At 40.1% G+C, this 27,772-nt stretch overlaps 1 protein-coding gene across 1 annotated transcript; it reads left to right on the top strand.

Moving 5' to 3' along the window:
* The first annotated feature begins 299 nt into the window (after nucleotides 1-299).
* On the top strand, nucleotides 300-26,466 carry extl3 (exostosin like glycosyltransferase 3). The gene is made up of 6 exons (XM_004083421.4): nucleotides 300-535; nucleotides 15,264-17,895; nucleotides 18,160-18,287; nucleotides 19,974-20,118; nucleotides 20,204-20,332; nucleotides 24,254-26,466. Exons 2-6 carry the CDS (start codon nucleotides 15,760-15,762, stop codon nucleotides 24,461-24,463), a joined length of 2,748 nt encoding a protein of 915 aa, XP_004083469.1. The 5' UTR covers nucleotides 300-535; nucleotides 15,264-15,759; the 3' UTR covers nucleotides 24,464-26,466.
* Nucleotides 26,467-27,772: the final 1,306 nt, after the last annotated feature.

The raw sequence follows: 27,772 nt of genomic DNA, 5'->3' as shown, positions 1-27,772 counted from the left end.
AAATGTTAGTACAATATCCATAGATTTGTACATTATAAGAAACTGTACATGTGTTTTTCTCAAACAAATGAAACAAGTTCAAGACATTATATATATATATATATATATATATAATTATATAGACAACAACCCAAAAACAACAAAAGGAGAAATAAAATAAAATAACATGGGGGTCTGGAAACTGGAATTAATAAATCTAAAGGTTCTACTATAAATATTTTTGTTTCTTACTTTGCTTCATTTCCACTCTTACCACCAGGGGGCGCTTGTTGTCATTTTCCCCAGCGGCTTGGGTCTGATGTTTCCCACAATGCTTTGCAGCATGCAGTCGCAGATGTTTGTCCAGCCGCCGTCGCTCCAACAATGCAGCCTGTAACGTTGCTGTGATCACTGCGCGATGGAAACACTGGAACTCCGCAGCCTTGTTTGGAGACAGCCGCCCTTTCAGCGTAAACTCTGAGGACGTCTCGCTTCCGCCATGGCCTCCGGGCAGCTCCGCCGCAGCTCGTAGACCATCCCGGAGCCTCCGCGGGCGGTGAGTAGCCTCTGAGGCTAAAGCTGCTCCCGCAGATCCGCTCACAGAGAGCGCCTTGTGTTGTGACCAGCAGCGGCTAGCCCGGGCTAGCTTATTTACCAGATGACACACATTCAGCCCGGGATTTTAAGGTTCTTTAGCAGTGTACAGAACTGTGACATCGCCTTTTATTCTCTTCTGTTTTTATTAGGTAGTGGACATTTCTAAAAGTAAATATAAATTAATGCCGAAAGCTGTTAAGTAAATATCTTGTTATCTGAGTTAAGCACACGTCGACCTGGACTGCAGCTTGGGCACCTTTGGAAATGTCTATTTATTTAAAATCCTAATGAATATTTCATTTGTTATCATTTCCTTTATTTGTAGTGATTGTTTCTCTTTTTATTTTTTATGTTTGTTTTTATTTATTTTTTACTATCCTGATCTGGAAACTTCATCTCCATCAGAAACATTTTCATAATTTATCCTTAGGATAAATTAAATAAATTTAGGATAATCCTAAACTATTAATAGCACAGTGTGGAGTATTTAGATTATTTGTTTTATTGCGTAAATTAAAACTCTATTTTCCAACACATGGTTACATAAAACATAAATAAATGCAATATATAATGTACCGCATCAACAAAAAAAATGAATTTTATTGATTAGAGTTCATTTAATTTAAATTAAGTGTACAGTTTTTCTTTTTAAACATGAATCTAGGTCATTTTAAATTGGTTAGTGCGATTTAAAGTCATTTCCTGTGATAATTTGTCTTATTTCTACTCCAATGAAAAATTGTGTTCTTACATGTTTTTGTAGCATTTTTCTCATGATAGGACAAATTTAAAGAGTATAAAGCTTAAAATTGCATTTCTGAGTGTTTCTTTATTCAGATAGTGGTGAATCGGGAGCAGATGAAGAAATACTGTTTGAAGTAAGAGCTTCTTTGTGATCTGTAAAAAAAACAAGCTCCCTGCTCCGCTTCATTCGGATTCATCCACCTGCAGAGAAGTAGATCTATGAGCGGATCCGTTTTCCTTGGCTGTGCTGGAGTCTGGCTCCAAACAGTATGGCTGGATAGCTCCAATGTTGCTCGCCCTTTCCGTTGCACCGGTCATGTTAGGTTGAGGGCTGTAAACTAGCAGGAGAGAGTGTAAACAAAGGGATGATGGGAAGTCAGAGTTGAATTTCCAATGAACTCTTGCTGCTCTGCAGAAACTATCTCCTAGAAAATGTTCAATTTGGGCTAAAAATAATATAATCATACCTAAAAGACCACTGGGGACACTTTGACAATAGATCAAAAAGATGATTGGAGCGGAACTTTAATCAATAAATCACCAGCTTTCAGTTGTTTCTGTGTTGTGGATGTGTTATTAGGGATTCCTCCAGTGTGCGTTCATTAAAGATCTAAGCTGAAAATTAGTGGTTGTTATGGGGTTTATGCATTATTCTTTTGTTAACATGACACATCTATTGAGGACTTCAGACTTATTTGGTGATTTTTAATGCCCGCACACACACACACACACCCACCCACCCACCCACACACACACACACACACACACACACACACACACACACACACACACACGCACACACAAAGTCTTGGGAAGAAAAGTGCTGAATCGGCAGACTGTGGAAACTCAAAGAGGTGAATGGTAAACAGTTGTGTGAAGGTCGTGTTCTGTGCAAAAACCGACAAAGCAGTTTTTTCTTTTTATATTTATTCTGGGATATTTGAGACTCTGCTTATGCACTCTAATGTGGATGTGGTTCGGATGTGTCACGTCTGTGGAAGTGTCCCCACTTATGCTGGAGTTGCCCGTTCTGTATTTGGCTTGTAAACGAAGCAAAAACAGTTTGTGATTATCCGACGGTCTGGACGACGCAGACAATGCTGCTTGTTCCTCATATTTCACTATTTAATTGGACAACACGGTGACTTAACGGGCTTCTGTTTTGCTGCTGCGGACCAGAGAATCGATCTTTTTACTCTGAGGAGTCGCTCTTGGAGAAATGATTCCTTCTCCAAGCCGTTAAATTTAGCAATTACCATACAATGGAACAAAGGGAAATAGAAAAATCAACATTTCATTTTTGAAACATTTTGCCTTCAAATTTCTTTTTTGGCACAGTTAAAAAAAAGAAATTTGCTTGATTTTTTTTAAATTTTTTTATTTACAATTACATTATTTACAAGTTTGATATCCACTGATTACATTTGAAAAGATTTCTACTATTTTAGGTTTTATTTATAATTAATGAAATTGTTCAAAAGCTTGATTAACTCCAAGAAAACTGGTAATGTCTGCAAATTTAACACAGTTGTCGCTGACATGGCTTTAAGTGAGGTGTCAGTGTTGTCATGGTAACCAACTCCAACATCCCTGAAGCGTTTTCTTCTTTCTAGTGTGTTTAAGACTGTTTGCGTTACAGACAGGATGTCATTCAGCAGGAAATTCTTCCAAACTCTGACAGTTTCTTAACTTCAGAACTGAAGTTCTGCACATCTGGGCTTGTTGTTTTGGCTCACTCAGTCCATTTATTGAACACATCTGGGATTTCCTGCTGTCATTAATTAAAATGGTGGCAGTTTGTCGCCAATATGGATGGCAGTTAAAGGTATTTTTGAAGAAAGTAAATAAATAAAACATTATTTTTTCTTTGATTTAAACATCTTAGTCAGATTTGTGTTTATCTGTTATGCCAGCAATACTGTAAAAACCACATTTGTTAAAGTTTTAGTCGTGTATGATGAGCCTTATAGACATTTAACTGAATCAGATGTCTCACATTGTTTAATATAGATATTGAAGATATTGAGATATTTCTATTCTGAATAAATTTGCATTAAGATCCATGGAAAATCCAAAAAGCACAAGTCATCATCACCTATTCTTTAATAAGTTCAAAATAAACTAAATCATTTTTCCGACCTTACTTAATCAATTTTTACCGATTTGTTGTTACCATGCAAATGTAATTGTTAGAAGTTTGAAATGCAGGTACAAGATAAAATATGTCAATGTTTCATTATAAACTCTTGCATTCTGGTCTAAAATCAGATCAAGATGAGTAGTTATTTGTAGTTTCTTTAGATCTAAACTGTACTATGAAAATTAAATGTAATCTATTTTAAAGGTTGATAAAAATAGTCACAGTTTGAGGCCTGATCTTTACAGTAACTCTAGTTTGTATTCATAATTCAATCTCATCAATGCTGTGGTAATAATTGTTTTTTCCTGTGATAAGAGTCTGGATGAACCATGAAATGGAAAGCTCCCCTGAGATTTTCCTACTTACTTGACATTCTGTTTTATGATTAAAGTTTGTTTTAGCAGCAAATCAGAGAGAAATCCTAACATGGCGTCGACTGCTTTAACCATTTTGTGCAGACGGCAGCTTTTTCAGCTAAATCATAATCTAAAAACTAGGATTTCCTTGCATACAAACGGCCATCTGCTTTCCCTCCAGTGGGCCTTATGCTACTGTCTGGCCTGATTTAATGTTGGGTTTCATCCACGTGTGCATGGCAGTTTTAAAAAATATATATAGATTTAACGCATCAACAGCACCGCGCCCCCCTCTCCCCTGCCAATTTTTTGTCGCTGCCGCCTTGACATGCTTAGTTTAAGCTACGTGCGTTTCAAGGACTTTAACAAGACAACTTCTAGCGGTGACAACGCATGATGTTGACACTCAGGTGCAATCACTTCTCGCGTACTACACTCCAGTAATTCTCTGGCGTTGCGGGCTAATCGTCCTGGCTCCGCTCCCACGATCCATCAGTGTCTGGAGGACGATGCTGGCGGGTTCAAGCGGCTGTTGTCAAGCTGACTTAATGTGCTGTGGACTATGTCTGGCTGCTTAGGAGAGAGTCAGGGAGCAGCAGCAAGGAGGATGCTGCTGCTGCTGCAGCTGCATCATCTGCTGCTGCTGCTGCAGCTGCATCATCATCTGCTGCTGCTGCAGCTGCATCATCATCTGCTGCTGCTGCTGCAGCTGCATCATCTGCTGCTGCTGCTGCATCATCTGCTGCTGCTGCTGCTGCTATGCCAAGATAACAAGATTATTTCAAAGTTGGAAAAGCTGGACTTTTACATCTTGGCTTTAAATGAAGCTGGTTTTGCCTCTTATCTGTTTTTGCAGCACAGCTTTTTACGATCAAGTAGACAAAAATCAAACATTGAAACTGAATGGCATCGATTTTTTTTTTTTGTGTGAAAGTTTTAGCTGAACATTTTGAGTTTTTCTGTTTGGTAGAATAAAAAAAAAGTTTCCCTATGACGAACAGCATAATAATGAATTATATGTTTTTGGCTCATTAATGAATAAGGAAACTTTGGTCATTGACTGTATATGAAAAGTGGACCGAGTGACCCCTCTGGCGTTCCAAACAGGAAGTACCCATTGGTTCCAAGAAGCCAAAATCCCATAGCCTTCTATAGAGAACTAAACAGCAATTACTCAGTCATTCTATTTGTCAGAATAACTATTCTTGATGTGCTTCCTCTTTTGAACATTTTCTTCCTTAGGGAAGCCATTTTTCTTATAGGTGATGACACACTCCAGTTCCCGTATACAGTCAAGGACTGACACATACAATGTAATTTGGTTTGTTGAGCTCAGTCTTTGAATTTAAAGTAGAATTTTCTCTTTAACATGTTTGCAAATATAATCATAAAACTGGTTCTATATGTATAGTAAGAGGAAGGCCGTGTCGACAGGATGTAAGTTACTTTAAAGGTTTAGCCAGACAGTTGCTGGGACTTTCTAACAAGTTCTATTTGTGGTTTCAGCCCAATTGATATTTAAAGTCTGGAACAGGGTGGCGTTGATGCTGGGAGACAGCACTGCCAGAGGTTTTGCAATTAGGTTTAGTTGTCAATGCCAGCTTTTGGAGTTACACTTCCACTCTCGGTGCAGGCGAAAGAGAACAACCTGCTAAATGTTCTTCCTATGGCGCTTTTTAAACGTCATTACCAGGCGGCACGAATCCTAAACCTGCTCGGTCAGGTGTGGACCATGAATCAAAAGCTTTCCAATAACAAGTATCCTCGAACAGTAAAGAAGACTTGCAGTATTTCACACTTTTAAAGTCTGGCACATAGTCTGGAGTGGAACCAGCTTCAACATAGCTGCTCTGTGGAGATATTTGTGATGCATGTTGTGGGTAATAAGAGCTGACAGGTACTGTTGCTATGAAAGGGTTCTGTCGATAGGACTGGTGATCTTTCACAGTTGTCCTTCACAACGTGGTCAAATTAGTCACCCTGCGACCTTACCTTATTTGGTTTCCACATTGCAAATGGGGCAGAAAAGACTATCAATCTGAAGGATGGTGGTAATGATAAATGTTAGCAACTTGCTTACAAGCAAAGCCCTCTGGTAGGTAGTTACACCAATGCTCAGGGTGCAGTTTTGAACATGGGATTAAAATTAGATGAATGATTTTGTTGTGGTTTTGAACCACACACCATAGCGAGCCTAGTAAAAGAACAGGCAGTAATTTAAGTGAAAAACTGCAAGAGAGAGAATATATAGGCTGTAAAAGGAGTCATGGAAGAAGTGGAATGACCAAAACAACGAGTTCTATTGTTATCTCTGCTTTCTTTCTTTACTTTTGTACCACTGAACCATCCTGTTTTTTCATCTGGTTGGTCCACTTTTTCCAGATGAAGGCTCATTAAAGTTTAGTGTTTCTTTCAAAAAGGAGGTCATTTAGGTTTGAAAATATCTTGAGCTTTCGAATAATCAAACAAATAAGTTTTATTTTAGGGTGTATTCAGACTGGAAAAGTCCATGCCATTGAACCAAATTCAGCGGACTCGGTCTGCTGAATTTGGTTCAGATCGAGTCCTGAAGCCTGTGTTTGGTCTGTGTTTGGTCTGAAATTTCAGAATAAAAGCACTTCCTTTGTAGATATACCAGTACTTAGGTTTTGGGTTAAAGTGTTGCAACTTATTGTGTTGTGAGTTATTGTGTTGTGTTGTGAGCTGTTGTGTTGTGGTGTGAGTTATTGTGTTGTGTTGTGACGAATTGTAGTATGTTATTTTGTGTTGTGTTGTGAAATCTAAAGTGTTGTGTTGTGACCCTTCTGGGCCACCGTAGGAAACGGCTATGAAGCTACACCAGGGCTCCAGACTGCGACCAATTGGTCGCATTTTGCGACCAAAATTTGAGAGTGTGCGACTGAATTTTACATCCAGTCGCACATGTGCGACCAGTAAATTTGCCTCCCCCACCCTTCGTATTTTTTTATACATTAAACGTGGAAGGGGCACGTCAATGATCAATGAAATAATCAATGAGACGCGAGTGCACAGGCACGCAGGCAGACACACACACTCGCGCACATACTCATTAAACGCGAGCACACTCTCGCGTGATGCCTGTGTGTGAGGCGGCCACTGCGTGTGAGAAGAATAGGGAAAGCCACTGTGAGTGGCTAAAATGCGTGTAGGGGGAGGGGCCTAGAGATAATCGAGCGCGCGTAAACATCTTTGGGAAGGAAACGGAGACAAATATCACAACCTGATATGTGCGTCTAAGCTATGGGTAAGCGAACTATTGATTCGTTCTTCCGACCTGCGGCTAGTGTACCAGTGCCAGAGTGTACAGCAGGGGTCTCAAACTCGCGGCCCGCGGGCTATTTGCGGCCCCCAAGATGATATTTTGCGGTCCCCGCCTTAATAGGAAGGTTTAATGTTACTGCAGCCCGCCAGTTTGTATGAATGACACTTTTTCATTGTCGTGCACGGAGCTGACAAAGCAACCAATCACAGTGGGGTATATGACTCTTGGGGGCGTGGCAATGACAGGGCTTGAAAGCAGGAAACCTGACAGCCCCCTCCCTCCCCGGACCACATTAAGAAGTTCCTTACTTTGCTTTAGAACGTATTTATTCGCTCGTGATTTTCTAAATACATGCAGTCCGTGCTGAACTTTTCTCTGGGTCACACAGACCCGGAGGAAGGTTTAGGTTTTGGTTACGGTTACGGCGGCGCATCAAACGGTTTATGCACGGCCGTTACGGCAGCACACCGCTCCCGCGGGAGTCGGGTCAGCTGAGGAGAATTAAACACGCTCGAGCAAAAACAACATTAGTTTTAGACTCACTGAAAATACGTGGGGAAAATGCAGCGATAGGCGTGTTTGAGATGAACCGGCACCTCGCCTGGATCGTTGGGGAGACCAGGCGGGGGGGCTGTGAGATGAAAGCGAATCTGCAGCAAGACTGAAGGAGAACAGGAAATTGGAGTTGTCCTTAACATTCAGTTTAGTTTTAATATTCTTCTCCCCCTTAGTATGATCTGTGTTATTATATATTTTATGATTATTTTAATATTTTGTGATGTATGTAGCCTTTTTTAATGAATTGGTAATTTAAATTATTTTAATTAATCACTCCACTACGAAAACCATCAGGACACATGTCCCATAATGCATTGTTTTGTAGTCTGTAGGGCAGCTTTCAGTCAGTTCAGTTTCCAGCTGTGTCCGGGTAGGTTTGCCCCTTGCTCCCATCCCTTTCTCGCGATATTTTTGTGATGATTGACAGTTCATGTTGGAGCAAAAACAAAAATATATGTCACACACCAGGTGATCTGCGCAGCGTTGAGTTCACCTGGGTGATCTCAAACACGGTTATTGTGCATCTTGGCTGCACCTATTTGGTGTCACAAAGATAAATTTCCATCCGTTTTCTTTACTTCTTTGTACTGTCGTGACAGCGATGGTGATGTCAGTTTACCTTCTTGTTGCATCTTCAAAAGTGCAGAATAAAATGTGACACTGAATTTGAAACAGCGCATTGTAATTTCTGGATCTATTATTAAAGTATTTATTAGTAATACAGTGGAAATTAGTAGATTTGGTTAGCATGTTGATTTACGGTATGCGCCCCTAAATTTTCTAGTTGTGCCCCTAAAATTTTCAGTTAGGGGCCACAGTGCTCCTAGTGAAAAAAGTTAGTCTAGAGCCCTGTACACTGTTTATGACATATAGTGTCGGGAAAACAGTGTGAGAAGCAATATGTATCACGTTAGAAATAGTTTCAATGATCCTGCGTACATCCAACCACATTTTAATCAGTTGCTTTTGTTGTTCCACTGCTTTGTTTACATCCTATGGTGGCCATTTCGGTTCAGTTGTTCTGCTCAGAGCACGTAGCCTATTCAGACTGAGGAAACTCAGTGCGAACCGAAGCTCAGTCCGATTGGAAACCAATACCACCTCGAAAGATGGGTCCGAGAGCGGTTCCTGGTACCGGGCCAGGGTGTATTCAGACTGAAAATTTGTTTTGGATTATTGGGGGGGAAAAAACTCTGGTTCACTGTAAGCAAACCAAATATGTCTAGTTTGAATACGCCCTTAATGTCCAGATTTGGAGCAAAGCATATTTACCACCATCTTGCTAAAATGACATTATTAACTTTTTCTATTATCTTTAACCTGCAACCAAAAACAAAGTGAGTAATTTGCATTGTTTTGTGGGGAGAGGATGCATACCTCTTTTTTTGGGGATGTTCTTTGTGGGAGTTTGTGAGTCCCAATATCCAAAAACACTAATTATGGGTAATTAAAGTAAAAAAAAAGTTCTGCATGATAAGTCTGAGGTTTCAGACAGTTCTACATGAGTTCTGGCTAAAGTTGTTTGTAGACATACATGGTCAAATGAAAAACCCATGGGACTTTATTATTAGATCTCCTCAGTGTGTGACTTCCATACCAGTCACTACTTGAAGCCTGGGAGTGTCTAAAGCAGTCACAGTATGTTGAGTATTTAAGCCTTGTGAACACGGAGAGACATTATCCCTAAATCAACTGGGATGTTTTCTGATGCCAGCGAATGATAATGACTTCAAGAGGAGATTCAAGTTTTTAAGCTGCTCTACAGACCCCGCCCCCCTGGTTTGGGGATAAAGTTGTGAAATTGTGTTTAGATTTTTGAATTTCCTTGGAAGATAATTGGGGATTTGTTGAAGTAGATGGTGAATGAAGCCTTCGATCATGTGTGGGAACGTTTATTTCACTTTATTGTTTCTAAAAACTCTTAGGTTGTGATGTTTGCAAGGTGTTTGTGATGATCCAATGGTCTAATGTTCTGTGCTTGTGTTTTTAGTACTGATTACAGGTGTAGAGAACCGTACCAATGGCACACTTCGGCTAACAAACTGACTGATCTGTGCCTGGGAACAAAACCAAAGCAACCAAATAATCTGTACTTAGGGGTGAAATAGACCCAATTTCTTCTGTTCCTTTTAGAAAATTCAATCATAAAATGTTTAGTGTTGACTTAAAAAGCCTGGGATTACATCTTTTTGGGTCATATTATCAAGCTTTACCTCGATGTCGTAAATTTGCATTTTCTAAAAGTTTTATCCTGACCATTTGATGCAGAAAAACATGTTTGGTCTCATTTTCTTTTTATTTCAGCAGTAACTGTGTGTTTTGATCCATTTTTTTTTCTCTGGTATTATATTTCACAAAAATGAATACAATAACTTCAGTTTAACAAACTTTTGTGAAATTTGATTCCCAAAACAAAACAGAAACTTTGTGCGATCTGGGACTTTGTGAGTCTGTTCTACTCCTAATTGGCGTCGAGTTTGTCAGTTCACCCAAGCTTAGCTAGAGACTCGTCTTCGCTCACCCCTGTGAGGCAGCTTTTAGCAGCTGTAGCTTCGTCAACACATTATTTGGTGCTGCAAAGCCAGAGGGATCATTTTTTTTATCCCAGAATTTTGCGAACATGTGGGATCACGACGTAAGACTTTAACAGATTGGAGGGCATTTTGATGGCATTTGCTTTCTTATTCTGTTTTTTCCTTCTTTGGCTGGAGAAAAATATGTATTCCTGTGAATGTAACGGCGCCTGTGTTTGTGCTGCTCTCCTTTGTAATCTTTGTCATATTGCAGGAGCTGTGGAGGTTGGACGGCGCCCATCTGTCATTATGGACCCATTCTTTCACCTTTTCTCTCGGCATGGCTTTCTCTATTTCTCTAGCTCTTTATCAGTTGCTGTCTGAGAATCATCAAATATTGCAGAGTTTTTGTGCATTTGTTTATTAGTAAAATGACAGAATTCTGCTTTTTTCCCCCTCATTTTTTGTCCTTTCGTAATTCAGTCTGAGCTATCAATTTAGGTCACATGATTGTAAACGACATAAAATATTTTAGAGTTGTTTAAAATACGTACATTGCGTTTTTTTCCCCTGTATATTTCAGAGATGCGCAGTATTTGTTTTAGCTGATATCTAATCTTTTTGTGATGAATAACCATGATAATACACTTAAAGGCTCAGAAATGTACAGTTACACCTCTAGTATTAACAAAACTAGTCACACAAGGAGATAAGCTGACAGGTTTTTGAAATCTGACCATTATTTTATAGAGTGTAGTCACCCCACTGCCAATAATGCACCCATATTATCTTGTATCCTTGGTATAAATTAAATTAAAGCATCTGTTTTGTTTGCTTGCTGAGATCCTGTTGTCTCTGGATGATGGGCGAAGTGGCCCCAAAATCACTAACTGTGATTTAAGACACTGGGTGTACCTTTCTGATATTAAACTGTGCTGCATCTTTTCCTATATTTGGGTTGAGTTGCATAAAACAGGGCTTTGCTTTGCTTTAGGCCTCTGCCTTTATTGGAGAAAAATGTTCTTGAACTACTGAATGATTTGATTCGTTGAAACTGAAGTTTGGAGCAAGAAACAATACTTGAAGTACAAGAGATATATACAAAAGAAATATGTCTACACATAGTCTGACGTACCACATAGATGTGATCTTTTCTTTCCCTTTTGAGAATTAGTAAGCAGAAAGATGTGTTTTTTGTTACTTTCTCTGGGTGCTTTGAATCTGACAGCTCTTCAGTCACCTTTCCAGCTCAACAGCGGATAAAGTCCTTGAATCGTTCAGTCAGCCGTCTATAGATGAGCGGCGATCCATAGCAGCAGCAGCTGCTCTCTGACAGTATGTTTGCCTTGAACCTTTTTCCCGGCACTTCCATAAACTCGGATAAAAATGTCTCCTTAATTATGAGGATGAGAGACAAAAACATTATCCACAAACATTCCTTTAGGAAGTGTGTGTGTGTGTGTGTGTGGGGGGGGGGGGGTCTTCATATTTTGAGGATTGTTTAAGTTAGTAAATACTCTAAAGGAAATTCTGTTTTAAAGTTTGAAAAAGACTATTTGTGGCATAGAAAAAAAAGGCCAAGTAGGCCACAAGCTCCCTTCTCCAAGCTCTTAGTAAAAGGGAGGGGAAGGGGGGGTGGGGTTGCCCTGCACTGACAGTTCTGCAGAAACTATGCTCTAGAAAATGACTTTAATGAAAATGATTTTATTAGCAGGATTGACCCCTATAGCTAAATTTAGGCCTGCACAATATACCGCAAATTTATCGCAATATCCAGCTCTGCAATATGCATATCGCAAAAGACAGTGAAAATCGCAATAAATCGTAAACCTTAAATGTGTTAATACAACCTTATGGCAGCTTGAAGCATTTAACGAATCAAATAAATCCCTTTATGCATTTGACCAATCGGATGGACGCCTTCACCTTGTTGACCAATCGGATGGAGGGCTATTATGTTAAATGTTTGTCTCCTATGTCAACGAGGGTTATTTGGAGTATAATTTTTAAACTGTTGCAATTAAATGGGAATGATGTTTTTGTTTATTTTGTTATTTGTTTATATACTGCAAATTATACCGTTATCGCAATATTAATCTTAAATATCGCATATCGCGAGTTTTCCTCATATCGTGCAGCCCTAGCTAAATTGTTAAAAATAAAAGCTTAGAAGTATTTATTTATGTGAAAAAAATGTTTTTTAATTAAAGAAATGTCAACAAAGTCCCCCAAACCTTGAAAAAAGCTTTAAAAATTCTTCCGACTGCAGACTGCACACTTGTATTATTTTTTTTAAATTATTATAGATTCACATAAACATGAGTCAAAGATAATAGAGGTAAAGAATCCTGTAAGCCGTTGCCTTGAAACCTACACACTTTTAGAAGTGAGACATTACAAGAAAATGTAATCTCTTTCCTCATTTTTTTTCCACTCTTTGTTCCTACGGGAGATTTTCTGAACTTGGGTGTAATAAAAAAGCCATTATGCTGGTTGGTCGTTACTGTCAGCACTGAACTCCCTCAGGCCGTCTCTCCGTCTGTCAAAAGCTCACATGCATCACAAATTGCCTAATAGACACGTTTGCGCTGAACCTCCTTTACCGTTTTATGGAAAGTGCTCGTTTTGTGGCCCGTTTCTGGACGGAGGAATTTCAGAAGAGCGCAGAGACTGTTCAAACATTTATACAAGTGTCTGCCCTCTAATGTCTGGGAGCCCCCGCTTTCTCCTCCAAGCACCTGCTGCTGTCACTCTTTTGACTTTGGATTTTTTTATTCAGACTGCTGGAATAATTGCTTATTCATGCATGACCGTTATTTGGAAATGATTACTCTTTAATTTCTCCTTTACTTTCACGACTTTCTTCCTGATTTATGTTGCTCTCCGTGTTATTCATAAGCCTTGCAGCAACTCGCTGACTGCATACTCTGCTTCGTGCTCACCGTCCATCATGTTTCACCAAAGTTTTTTGTTTTTGTTTTTTATCTGGGTCATCAGCTCTCTGCCCCACTGAAGACTCTGGAATGTGATTTTTGCTCTGCCAAAAAGAGGTTTAGTCTAAATTGAGTAAATGCTGATTTTGTGCATGATTACGGTACTATTTCCGCTGGAACGTTCAGAAATGATTCTGGCCTGGAGTGAACGTAGGCTGCAATCCCTGTTGCTGTAGGGCTAGTGTTGAGAGGGGAATGCTCGCTTTATGTTACGGGTTAACGGCTCCATCAGCTGCTCCTTATAAACTTAACACCAACCGCCAACCTGTGTCCTCTGTGCAGACTGAAGCCACATTAAAACCACTGAGACCTACTAAAGATTAGAATCCTAGAATGGAACAGAGATTTGGGTTTATCTGTGCGCTGCAGAGACATTTGAGCCGGCGTGTTTCTGGATCCAGATTAGGGGTTTGGTAACATCTGTCTGCCATTCCGTCTGTGACGGTTTCAGCCATGCAGCAATTAATCAGACTGTTGTAGTAGCTGCCTCTGGGTCAGTTCGGCCCCTGGGGCTGTGCAGGGGAACAATGGTCAGCTTTCAAGGCTTCGTGGGACCTGAGAGTGTTTGCTGCTGGAGCTTGTTCCTAATAACCACATAAAGAGTCTCCATGGCGGGAGGAGTTTGGTGTCTTATTCATCTTGGTGTGGGTCTTTTTTTACAACATACATGAAATATTAAAAGTAAAGGCACATTTTATTTCAGCTTTTAAACCTTGGAGATGAATTTTGATTTATTGCTGCCACTCTGCAGAAACAGGTTTTTTTTATTTAGACTAAAAATGGCATAATCATAATTAAAAGAACACTGGGAACACTTAAAATAGACCAAAAGATCAATTTAATGACTTCCATAAAACAATCTAACTGTGTTAGATTTTTCTGTGGAAGAAGAGTTTGAACTTCCCGGTTACTCTGGTAAATCTGCGACATTTTAGCACCAGCGGCTCCTCCATCCTGGCCGTCCGTTTGATCTCACTTTTTCCTGTTTTTAGTCTGTTTGGCACTCGGCCCATCAGCTGATGTCGGCTTCCCAAAAATGAAAAATTGAAACCTCTGCAGGGTTTTTGCGTGTGAAGCAGCAACTTACTCCCCTGTGGATGTCTGACTCTTTCCCTCCGCTGAACCGATGCAGGTGATTGTGCATCACAGTCTGCGATGGACTGCTATCAAAGATGCTCAGTAATTTAAGGCAGGAAGGCAGGAGGCAGCCTTTAATGAGCTTTGCTAGAGGTGTGCACTCTCCGAGTTCCCTAAATTTGTTCTCTGTGTGATGAAGATGCAAATTTGCGATACCTTGCCATGTTTCTTCCCAACATAAGCAGTCTTTTAAAGGTTAAATTGCTTAAAAAGTGTTGGTGTATATGTATAAACCTAGACATTCATTAATAGCACATAAAGACCTTTGCTAGCTGCATGGCCTAAACGTCTTGCATATGTAAATCATTTAATTGACTAATGGAATTAAATCTTATCTGTCAAACTGAATTAATAAACACACTATTTAAGTCACAACAAATAAATTAACAGAATAAAAAATTTACTTAAAAGCAAACTTTTAATATTTGAAGTCAGTCTGCTTTAAAAACCCTGTCCAAAGAAAATGGCAAGGGACAATTTGATGTTTTTAACATGTTCCTGTGGCATATTTCTGATAATGGAGGACAAATGTTAAGACAATATTGCTTAAAGTTGCATTTCTGAGTATTTCGTTCGATGGATCCACTTCTAAACGATTAGATCCATGTACGTCTTTGTTTTCTTCGTCTGAGCTGGCACAAAACTCCAAACTGTACAGCTGGATAGCTCCAATATTGCTCGCCATTTTTGTTGCCCTTGTAATTGTTGCGGGTGGGAGGGGCTGTAAGTTAGCGTGTAAACAGATGAGTGATGGGAAGGGGAGGCAGTGTTGCTCTGCACCAACAACCCCGCCCACAACTCAAGAGGTGAATTTCTAATGAACTCCTTCCATTCTGCAGAAATTTTGTCCTAGAAAATGACAGTTTTTTTAATTTTTGAGTAGGAAAATGGATGTTTAAGAGCGCAGTTCTTTTTAAAGATGTATTGTTTCTCATTGGTTCTTCTCTTGCTGTTCTCTTTTAGGTTTCTCCGTCCAACACCATCAATGGAGCGATAGGAAGAACTGAGAACACATGCTATCGCCACTTTTGGAGAGCACCCTGGCAAAAGTTTCAAAATGAACACGATAAGGAAAGCTCCACCTCCCTGCAGTCCTGCTGAATTGTGAGCAGCCATGCCATCCCTGCATCACTTAACACGGGACAATCAATTTTTAGCACAGTTTCTTTTCATAGATTTGGAGAATAACTGAAACCCACTATAGAAATGGCATCGACGTATGTGGGACGTAACGCAGAGTACATATTGGAGTACAGGTGAGGCTCAGCCCCAAATCCCCAGGAATTCTCAAAGCACCCAGACAGCTGCGGATGACTTTCCCTGAAGGACAGAGTCAAATCCCAGCTTTCATCATTTAATATCCAACCCACTACCTCATCGACAAGGTCAGTTATGGCTGCTGCTGCTTCCCGTAGCAACAGTTCCTCAGTTGACAAAGTGACAGACTGAAAAGGCAAAGATGCAGCGTAACATTAATGGGGTGGGTGTTGGAGGGCAGCCATGGGTGTTGCGGCGCGTGCGTCTCACGTGGCTCAGTTTCATGCTCTTCTTCATCTTGGTGTTCTTTCCTCTCATTGCTCACTACTACCTCACGACCATAGATGAAGCTGGGGGTCCCGACAAGCGCATCTTTGGGCCGCGACCTGGCGGCGAACTGTGCGAGGCCAAACACGTGCAGGACTTGTGCCGCATTCGTGAGTCGGTCAGCGAGGAGCTGTTGCAGCTCGAGGCAAAGAGGCAAGAGCTCAATGGCGAAATCGCCCGACTGAACCTGCGGATAGAGGCGTGCAAGCGCAGCATTGATAGTGCCAAGCAGGACCTGCTGCAACTGAAGAATGTCATCAGCCAGACAGAACATTCCTATAAAGAACTGATGGCCCAGAACCAACCCAAACTCTCACTACCCGTACGGTTACTGCCAGACAAGGACGACCCAGGACTACCACCACCAAAGTCTGCGCGCTTCTGTCGCCTACGTTCCTGCTTTGACTACTCCCGCTGTCCTCTTACATCTGGCTTTCCAGTGTACGTTTATGAAACGACGTCCTACCCGTGGGGAAGCTATATTGACCCATTGGTGAAACAGGCTTTTGCTTCATCTGTAAAAAGCAACATTTACATAACGGACAACCCTAGCATCGCCTGTCTTTATGTGGTGCTTGTGGGGGAGATACTCGATTCTTTCTCTCCTCCTCCGTCTCCTTCGGAGTTGGAAAAGCAACTAAAAGCTCTTCCCTACTGGAGATCTGATGGACACAATCATGTACTTGTGCATCTTTTTAGAAAGTCCATGACCCAGAACTTCCTGTACAATGTGAGCACAGGACGGGCAGCAGTTGCTCAGTCCACCTTCCTGGAGCAGCAGTTTCGTGAGGGCTTTGACTTGGTTGTGTCTCCACTGGTCCATGCCCTTTCCGAACCAAACTTTTTGGAAGTACCACCACAAGTTCCTGTAAAAAGGAAGTACCTGTTCACCTTTCAAGGTGAGAAGCTGGAGTCTCTGAGGAGCAGCTTACAGGAGGTCCCGCCTCAGTCTTTTGAAGAGGAAATAGAGGGGGATCCGCCGGCTGACTACGACGATCGCATAATCGGCACCTTAAAAGCGGTACAAGACAGCCACCTGGACCAGGTGCTGGTTGAGTTCACCTGCAAAAACCCAAGGGCAAGCTTGCCAACAGAGTGGGCTCTATGTGGAGAGCGAGAAGACAGGCTGGAAGTTCTCAAGGTTTCGACATTTGCTCTGGTGATCGCTCCAGGGGACGGACAGTTGGTGGCTTCAGCGGGCTGCAATATGCGGCTGTTTGAGGCCTTAGAAGTAGGAGCCATCCCAGTCATTTTGGGGGACCACAGCAAACTACCGTACCACCAGTTTTTACACTGGAGTGAAGCAGCCATTATTGTGCCCAAGCCTCGTGTCACGGAGCTTCACTTCCTCCTGCGCAGCCTGTCGGATAATGACATGCTGGCTATGAGGCGGCAAGGACGCTTTCTGTGGGAAACCTACTTCTCAACTTCAGAAAATGTTCTAAACACCATTTTAGCCAGTATCAGAACCACCATCCAAGTTCCTGCAGCACCCATAAGGGATGAACCTGCACACGAGATTCCTCACAAGGCAGGAAAGCTGGCAGGAACTGATGCCAACTTGGCTGATAACGGAGATCTGGACCTGGGTCCCGTAGAGACGGAACCTCCCTATGCTTCTCCTCGCTTTCTCCGCAACTTCACATATACAGCTGCAGACACGTACAGAGCATGGAACCGGGCCCCGGGGCCTTTCCAGCTGTTCCCTCATACTCCTCTGGACCCGGTGCTTCCCTCTGAAGCCAAGTTCCTGGGATCTGGGAATGGTTTCAGACCTATCGGTGGGGGCACAGGAGGCTCTGGTAAGGAGTTTCAGGCTGCTCTTGGTGGGAATGTGCCACGAGAGCAATTCACCGTGGTCATGCTGACGTATGAAAGGGAAGAGGTGCTGATGAACTCTCTGGAGAGGTTGAATGGACTCCCATACCTTAACAAAGTGGTAGTGGTGTGGAATTCACCCAAGCCTCCTTCTGAAGACCTGCTATGGCCAGATATCGGCCTTCCTATTGTGGTGAGTGACACTCATTCATCTAAGTGTTTCTAAAATGCACAGACACTTGAAAATGTTTTTGGTATGTTAGATCTTATGCAAACTTTTCTGTTTTTTTTATATTTGGATCCAGGCATCACTTCAATACTGAAAAATATTGAGCCCCTCAAGATGTTTTTGAATTTAGTACTTTTCTCTAAAAAGATGCAAGTTTAAATGTTTTCCTTGTGTAGCATTGAAAATGTTTTGAAGAGTTGCTTTTCCTGAACTTGCTTGCACCTACAGGTCGTTCGCACAGAAAAGAACAGCCTAAATAACCGCTTCCTTCCTTGGGACGCCGTGGAAACCGAGGCCATCTTGTCCATCGATGATGATGCCCACCTTCGCCACGATGAGATCATGTTTGGATTTCGGTCAGTGAAAACGCGAGTGATGATATCTACATTCAGATGTTCTTTCAGTTCAAAGGGGGGCTGTGTTTGAACTTTATCTTAAAAATCAGGACGATAGAATCTAAGCTGAACTTGTGCTTCACAGCAAATGTGTTTTAGAAAAACCAAGCCAAATGCCAGAAAAATAACTATGACACTGTTTTTTTAATATAACTAAAAGCTGTTTTGTCACACATGAGTGTATCTTTAAAAACTGATCTTTCTGGTCCAAAGCATCCAATCCTGGTATAACATACCAACCAGAAAATGTATCTACACTGATCTAAAGATTTCAGAATTATGTGGAGACTTTGATTTAAGACAAAAAAAAACATGTTATGCTAGATAAAAAACAAAAGTCCTCTTTTGTTCAAATAAAATACTCAATAATTTCCTTTAAAGCCATTCCATTAAGTTAAAAAAATGATCTCAGACTGTTTTGGCTTTTGCTTAGCAGTTATAAGCAAGAATGATTATTCTAACCAATAGAATGAGTGACTAATAGATGTTTATTTCTATAGAAGTCAATGGAATTTTGGCTTTTGGGAACCAGCGGGAACTTTCTGTTTGGTCACTCAGTCCAGTTCTCATGTATAGTCAACTGAATGTTCATCATGATCCCCTCTTGGAGAAGAGCATGCTTGTTATGAAAAAAATCCAAAATGGTGGCTATTTTATTTTTATATGGCAGCCATAAATTCAATTATTACAAAGAATATTCCATTAAATTTTTCCCCCAGCCTTACCAATATGCACAAAATATCTTTCAACTTAAATTCTTGGATTTTTCTGTGACAAGCATACATATCTAAGAGAGGGGATCAATTCCATATTTAGTGCTCGTACTACAAAATTCACGATTCTTTTATTAAGCGGTTCCAAAAGCCGTAACACTCAGTTTTAGTAAAATCAAAGTCATCCCTAATGGTTATAAGTAAATCCATTTGTTTAATAAGACATGGTTGTTTACATATTTGGCTCCTCTTCAAGATTTTTTTAGCAAAGATCAAAAAGGTTCAAGAACAATGCGGTGTAAGGGCAGATGGGTTCTCTGTATCTTACCTTCACTTTCATACCTTAAAAACCAAAGCTACCATCAAAAGAATTAAGCGACGAAACATTCTGCTCCGCTGTGCCGGCGCTCCACTCCTCCCCTCCAGACGGCTGTACAGCTGTGAAGGAGAGCGGCGTGTCCAGACAGGCGGGCAAAATTGCTTTTGTGTTTGTGTGCGCGCACAGGGTCATTTGTGAAGAATTATCCCCAACTCCCCCAAAATTACTGAGGAATGTTTCCTCAGATGAACTTCAGCCCAGGCTGCACTGCTGCTGACTTTTTTTGGGTGGTTTTGCATGAACTCCCTGTGGACAGAACTTTGCTTTTTGAATCTCCAGAGTCTTGAGGAGGAATTCTAATAATCTCCTCTCAGAAAGTGAAACAGTCGACTCATTTTATGTCCTTAACTGGGAGTCAATTATTGTGTTTTTATTTTAAATAACTAAAAACTTTACTTTAACTAATAAACAACAGAATAGTTACACAAATTAGATACAAAATATTTGATACAAAAACATTCTCAGTAAAAATGAAATAAAGGTTCTTTAATTTGAAATTGGATTGAGTTAGTCAAACCTCAGTGGTGTCAAATAGTGTTTTCTGGTCTCTTTCAGAGTGTGGCGTGAAGCCAGGGATCGCATCGTGGGTTTTCCTGGCAGGTACCACGCATGGGACGTCAACCATCAGTCCTGGCTTTACAACTCCAACTACTCCTGTGAACTCTCCATGGTGCTGACAGGAGCTGCCTTCTTCCATAAGGTTGGTAACCACACTTTCCAAAAACGCCTCCTCCAAAATTCATCGCTCACTGACCCACTCCACCTGTACGTTTACGTCCTTGTAGTACTACGCCTACCTGTACTCGTACGTGATGCCGCAGGCCATCCGAGACATGGTGGACGAGTACATAAACTGTGAGGACATCGCCATGAACTTCCTGGTTTCTCACATTACCCGCAAACCACCCATCAAGGTCAGAGAAGAAGCACGCCGGCAGATCGTGTTTAGCTCAGAAAGCCTTTTTGTCCTTCCCAGGCTCTGTTTTTATTTTTGCCCCTTTCCCCTCGCTATTACTCAAACTGACATTTCCAATATCCTGCCCACAAATTATTAATCAAAGGTACAGGATCGAATTAGGATGTTACACCTGAGTTTTTCTGGATTTTACAGGAAGATTTATTAGTGGAAACCAATTTTATCGCCAGACAAAATCATTTTTACTGAAATTCTTTTAATAAACTACACACATTTAAAGTTCTGTCTGGCAAACTGAGGTTATTTCCTGGAGGCTGTGGAGGATCTGTGACTAAGGACACCTCCAGTTTTTGGATTTGAATTGTTGTGGAGATGCATCAACACGTAAAAATGGGAAAAAGCCTCAGAATTTATGAATTTGGGGTTCAAGAGCTTAGGGTTAAATGAAAGTTTCTTACAGTTGGGGAAACATCTCGATCAACGTCGTCACCTCTTTTTTTTTATTTTTATTTATTTTTTTTACAAATAAAAAAAGGCTCTTCTTAATGTAATTGATCCTGTTTTAGGCAGAAATATTGTTAAAATTTTGGAAAACAGTAGATCTTTAAAATTGTTAATTCTCAAAGTAACATCTCTTAATATTTATGAAATTCAATGATTATTTGTTGAAGGCACTTGAATGTTTGTTTTTAAAATAAGGACAAAACAAAAAAAAAAGCATGCAGCAGGGCTGGGCAATGAATCGATTTAATTGATTCATCTGAATCTGTTGTTTCAGATGTTTTAATTTGGGGGGAAAGTGATCTTGCGTTGTTCAGACTAAAATCAGTCCACCAGTCTCTCGCGAAGCACAGCAGCAAGCAAAGAGGAGCTAAAAAACAACACTAGCACCGCGAGAAGCGCCCTGTAACTTCTGCTAGATGCCTCCGTGTTGCTTTCAGTTTAAGCAGATGAAGCAGCAGAACATGTTTTACCACAATCCAAAAATTACTGCAGGATAAAACTGCTAGACTTGCAGCAGCAACAGAAAGTTTCATAAAAAGTGTTGATTTGGAGACAGCGGTGTCGTTACACACTGATGCTACAATGCTATGATGCTATGATGCTGTGTTAATGAGCTGTTCCGCGTGCCGCCTACATGTGATCACGGACCGGTTTAAAGTCGGACTGTATTTTCAGGAAGCGGACTTTAAGACGTGATTGAAAAATGCAACAAAATGTATTCATAAAACACTCATAAAAACTGACTTTAATAAATATAATAACAGGCAGTGTGCATGGAAGATTATTATTTATAACATTACAGAGCTAACCCCCCCTCGTGAGAGTGCTGCATCTTTACTGTCGATAGCAAGAATCCAAAACATTTTCATATTTTTAGGCTGTTCTGGTTATGATTTAATGTAAAAATGAATCAACTGGAGGCAGAATTGGTTAAAAAGTACTTTTTCTGTCAATCTGCTCCCCTTTAGTAAATCTGTGCTTGTTTTTCTCAACATGTTTGAATTTGACAAACAAAAGGGGAGGGCAAAGATTGATTAGAAATCAACGCAGGAGTTCCTTGGAATAAAGAAACTGTTGTTTTTATCTGGTGTTTTCATTATGTTGCGACTTCCTCTCTGTTTGCATTTAACCTAACATCAATTTTTAAAATGACAACTATAGTCTAATGAAATCTTTTGGTTGGTAGATTTTTTTAATCTATCGACCAACGTGTCTGGTGAGTCAGAACTGAGATTTTGGTCTCTGGGGTTGTGACTTCAAACATGGAGCATCAAACGCAGCACAAACCGTTTCAAGGCTGTTGCTACAAGAAATGCTGTACCGGGTGAAAACTAGTCTTTCTCTGTATGAGATGCTCAGGCTAGCGGGAGCTCACAAAACCTCTGCTGCTTCTTCAAACATTTTTACAGCTTGGATTCAGTTGAACTCTGTGCGTTAAAGCCAATGTTATTAAAATAAAATAGTTTTTGTCAAATATACTCTGTAATTTGTAATTTTTGTTAAAGAAAGTAAAAGCAGGGGGGTAACATCGATTAAAATCGAATTTGGAATGGAAAAAAAAATTGAGATTTTTAGTTTGGTCTCATGCATTTCTGAAAACTGGAACTCCAAATTATTTTTTCTGTGACTCACTGAAGCAGAAATGATTTCAACAAAAAGGACACTGATAAGTTCATCTGTAAAGGATTTTTAGAAAGCCTCCTGTTGAATCATGAGCTCTGAACATTCTGACAGAGGCTACAGTAAAAGCCAAACTCTTCATCTAATTAAATTCAACCCGACAGAAACTCTACTTTTTTTCCCATTAGAAAAATACAGGAAATAATGTCTTGAAGGCTGGGTAAAAAAACAAAACAACACTATAATAATGAGAAAATAGCACTTGGACCAACACACAAACTTTTGCGTCCTTTTTATTTTTAACAACTCAGCTAAGATAGAATAAAAGTTTATTGATCTCACAATTAATTTAAAAATGTTCTGTAAAATCTCAACTTTATGTTTCTTGCACCAATATTGTTTTTTCAAAATGATTAGCAACCCATCATTAATATTTGTATAGCTCCTGTAAACATGAATTAGAAAAATAAGATTGTATTTAGCTTGAATGTTTCTCCTCTGTTTCCCAAACATGTCAATTTTCTGATTGTCTTTTGGTTTTTGTCACGTGTCATCATGAAAACTTAACCACTACTAGGCCTGCACAATTCATCGCAAATTTATTGTCATCGCAATTTCAAGCTGTGCAATATACATGTTGCGAAAGTCGGCGAAAATTGCAATAGATGGTAAACCTTAAATGTGTTAAAACAATCTTGTGGCAACTTGAACTATTTAATGAATTGAATAAATCCTTTTATGCATTAGACCAATCAGATGGAGCCCTTCACGTTGTTGACCAATCAGATGGAGCTCTAATGTTAGATGTTGGCCTCCTAATTAGACGAAGGTCATTTGGAGAATAACTTATAATTGACTCTAATTTAATTTAAACTTTTGCAGGGAAATGGAATTTTTTTTGTTGTTTTTGCTTTTTGTTCATTTATCGCAATCTTCCCAATATTGATCACCAAGATCGCATATCGCAAGTTTTCCTCATATCGTGCAGCCCTAACCACGACATTTATGCTCAAACTTACAACGTGAGAGATTAAGGTTAACAAAACTCCTTAAAAGTTTTACAAACTTTCAAAAAATGGTATTTGCAAAGATTTGGTTGAATAAATTAATTTTGAAATGAGTTTTGAAAACAACCTAAAGCTAAAACCACAATAGTTTGTAATGAATGTCTTTAATCTGAGCAAACATTTGCACCTAAATGTGATTCATGAACCTTTTTAGTTATGAAAATACATTAATGGAGACTAGGCCTGCACAATATACCGCAAATTTATCGTTATCGCAATATCAAGCTGTGCAATATGCATATCGCAAAAGACAGCAAATTTTCAATAAATGGTTACCTTAGATGTGGTCAAACAATCTTATGGCAGCTTGAAGTGTTTAATGGATTGAAAGAATCCCTTTCTGCATTTGACCAATCAGATGGACCCATTCACGTTGTTAACTAATCGGATGGCGCCCTATTATGTTGTATGTTCGCCTCCTATGTCAACAAGGGTCATTTGTAGTATAATTTTTAAGCTGTTGTAATGGAATGGGAATAATATTTTTGGTTATTTTCCTAATTGTTTATATACCGCAAATTATATCGTTATCGCAATATTAATCACTGATATCGCATATCGCGAGTTTTCTTCATATCGTGCAGCCCTAATGGACACTAACTACGAAAGCTGCAAGGATAAAATAAGTACCGGTAGTTGATATATTTATTTAAAAAACAAACAAACAAGCAGGTGGTGTAAACATTAAGGAAACCTGAAGATAATGATGGATCCTTCTGCTACCTCAGGTGACCTCTCGTTGGACCTTCCGCTGCCCCGGCTGCCCTCAGGCCCTTTCACACGATGACTCACATTTCCACGAGCGCCACAAGTGCATCAACTTCTTCGTCAAGGTCTACGGCTACATGCCGCTGCTGTACACGCAGTTCCGCGTGGACTCGGTGCTGTTTAAGACTCGGCTACCCCACGACAAGACCAAGTGTTTCAAGTTCATCTAGAAACGGCACAAACGCAGAGTGGATGTAAGGATGGGGAGGCATTTTTAGAAGTGAAAAAGGAAAGACGATTAAATGAACTGACACGGAAAACCTTCAGGTTTCGCCAAGTTAAGAAGGACGGAAGCTGCTTTTTCCCACCCTTTTCAATCACACTCAACCACTAGATGTCATTTGCACCTCTAACCTGCCTGCTGGCGAAAGAGACGCCGCCGTCTGCGAACCTGGAGGCAGTCAAAGCAGAAAACCGTACGGTTGGAAACTGTACGCCTTGTACATGAGAAGCACTGACAGTCAAAAGTATTTTATTGAACTCCTAGTTTTCTTTTTTAAAATAATGTTTAAATGTGTACATCTGTGTGGGGTTAGCATTTTCCAGAGCATCCGCCTGTGGAAGACCAGATCAAGAGAAATGGTCCGGCCCAATCACGTTTAGGAAGAGTTTCACTGCAGCTGTCACCATATTGCCTCAGATCTGCCATCCAAACCAGCCGTCATGATGTTCCACCAACGTGATCTGCACTCTGTGATGTGTCAACTGTTTGTAAAAATGGTTTTAGGGTCATCCTTTTGACCGGAACAGCAGGAATAATAGTAGGTTTTGATGTTAAACTAAGGCTTTAATCATGCAGAATGTTCTTCAGTGAAAAATGAAAGATGAAAACAGATGAACAGACTGAAAAATGCGGGGAAAAATACACGCTTGTTTTCTGGTGGAGATCAATAACTTTCCCAGTTGAGGTTGCTAAATGAGAAACCACAAGCACTTCTGGCACTGACTGATGCATCACAGATCATTTTAAGAGTCGGATTATTTCAAGACTCTGACTCCGTTGCCAGGAAACCCGATGGTAGTCCAGAGGACAGACGCGTGAAAATCCCAAGTTATATCTTTTTTTTTTATGTTAAACAGATTTGAGATTTAAACCCATATTCTGGTTTATCAGAAGATTTCTTTTCATGAAAGAGTTTTAACATAAAGATTTGTCACGCACAAATATTACACATATCCCACAATCTTTATCTATTCTCCACCTCTGACTCAAGCGCCACTTCTCCATGTTGCCATGCATCTTGATGAATGTCTTCTTTGCCAAATTGGTACGACGTTTGCAGCTTTACAGCATCGTTTGGAGGATGCCCGTAGACGGGATGCTGTCTGGTACAACATCACTGCATGGTACTTTTATGTCAAACCACTGGAGCGTAACTCCTGTTAGAAATCCAAAATCCTACACTACAACATGGCAACTTTAACCGAAAAGATAAACTGGTGTTTTCTTTGTGCCCCTTGTAACAGTGCTTTCATGAACCGAATTTACAAATATAATTGTTTATTTATTGAAAACATCATTAAAGATTGTTTTTTTTTTTAAACAGAGAAATGCACTAAAGTGGAAAGACGGTGTAGTTTCTTGTTCCACATCACACAGATCTTTGGCGAAAAAAAAGATGGAGCCTTTAGTTCTCTGAAGTCTTAATGAAATGTTTTTTTTCCAGAGACCACAAAAGGATAAAACCCAGATTTTAGTTTTTTTTGCTAACTTGGACCCATCTGAGCACTTCTAAAGGAGCCTTGGGAGCCGCTTAATTTACCCATCAGGCTTTTAACGCCTCCTCCAGGCTTCGTCTTTTTGGTCCCCTGGTGATTCAGATCAGCAGCAGAACTGGTTTTCCGTGGCTCAGAGCTGAACGACTCCACCCTGTGTGCTGTGAAGACAACTGAAACCACATCCTCCGGGGTTTGACACAGAACACCGGGCGTGGCTTTAGTCACCTGCTACGAGCACCGGATAAGCAGCAGCATCAAACGGGATCGGAGGTCAGATGAATGAAAATTAAAGGCTTTTTAAGAAAACCACCAACTGTCTCCATTTTCCTCTGATTTCTTTACAATTGAACTTTCTGTTTGAGGAACAGATACAGAAAAGAGTCAACATTAGAATGAGTAAAGCTGCAGCCCTCCTGGTTAGTCTCAAATTCATCCTGCATGAATGTTTCTAAAAGAAAAAAGTAACTGCTTTAATTGGTGGGTTGGGTTTAGTTTTGTCCGTTTAAATGGGTTAAAACTTGTTTGATGAATTCAGTGTTAAACTAAAGCAGATTTCTAAAAATGCCTAAGTAATTCCTGCTTTTGAACAAAATTGTGGTTCTGCAGAAGCCGGTTCCTCCATGCGTAAAAAAAGGGAAAAAGTCACAACTATTCTGCAATCTTTTAAGGAATAAAAGTGAAAGAATGAATCCAAGCGGGACGGCATATATGCAGGCGAGGTGTGACTGCAGCACCTCCCGCCCACATGGAAGCTTTCAACCTGACGAGAAGAGGTGAAAAAACATGGATCCCCGCGGCTTCAGAGGGATGAAGCCACTGAAACAGGTGTGGCTGGGAAATCACTGGTCGTCCTTTCAGTGAGGGGGGGGGGATCTGCGTGCAATGATTAAAACCTTGTTTTTAAGACATTCAAAAGCAGGTTTTAAGTTGTTTTAACTTTTCTTTTCTTCGCTTTTTTTTTCCAAGCTTTACTCAATAAATATTTCTTATGCAAGTCTAGAAAAAAGTAAATTATTAAAATGAGCTAAAATCCGTACACTTCAAACTCTAGACAATAGAGGAACTTGATTTAAGACTCAAAAAATGCTTGATTTGGAAAATGGCCATAAGACATTTAAAGACATTATTTTGGAAACAAAAATTTAGATTTATGTTCTAAGAAATAAGAGCTAGAATTAGATTTAATGAGGATTTATCAAGAGAGATGGGCCAACTTGGACTGAGATTCACATTTTGTTCTAAAACGAGTCATTTCCACTTATAACATAGTTTTTTGTCACAATAATCAACCTGAACCACAATTAGGTACATAAAACTCACAAATATTAACTATTTGCTTAAAACTAACAAAAAATAATAATTTGGGGCTGTAAAAGATTCAATTTGAAGTATTTCTATCAAACAGCTTTTTTAGCTTATTTTTTTGAGTGGAACTCCGTGTTTCTAGTTTATTATATCTTATAATAAAATGTCTTTGTTATGTAAAATTAATTGCTGGCAGGACAAATGATTTACTACTTTTGTAGTGATTTTCTTTTTTAAGAATAGTGTTCTTTTCTTATTTTTAGACTCTATTTGGCTTTGACCTTTTAGGTGAAAGCTTCGCTCTGTGTGTATTTTTTTCTTTTTGAATCTTTTCTAGAAATGCAAGCTCCTTTGTGAGGACATGAGAGGCAAGCACATCTGTAGCTGTCATCGGCACTGCCTGAGAGCTGCCGGCTTTATTGGCCTGCACAGGCTTTTGCATACCCCCCCCCCCC

Source organism: Oryzias latipes, chromosome 24 (genome assembly GCF_002234675.1).
Source record: "Oryzias latipes chromosome 24, ASM223467v1".
NCBI classification, from domain to species: Eukaryota; Metazoa; Chordata; class Actinopteri; order Beloniformes; family Adrianichthyidae; genus Oryzias; species Oryzias latipes.
The sequence above is the reverse complement of the archived record's forward strand: the minus strand, read 5'-3'. Positions and strand labels throughout refer to the sequence as shown.

Bases quoted from the DNA above. Each gene is read 5' to 3' on its own strand.
- extl3 (XM_004083421.4), top strand. From the start codon at position 15,760: ATGCAGCGTAACATTAATGGGGTGGGTGTTGGAGGGCAGCCATGGGTG. The intron at 20,119-20,203 runs GTTGGTAACCAC...ACGTCCTTGTAG, and splicing joins GAGCTGCCTTCTTCCATAAG to TACTACGCCTACCTGTACTC. The intron at 20,333-24,253 runs GTCAGAGAAGAA...CTGCTACCTCAG, and splicing joins CCCGCAAACCACCCATCAAG to GTGACCTCTCGTTGGACCTT.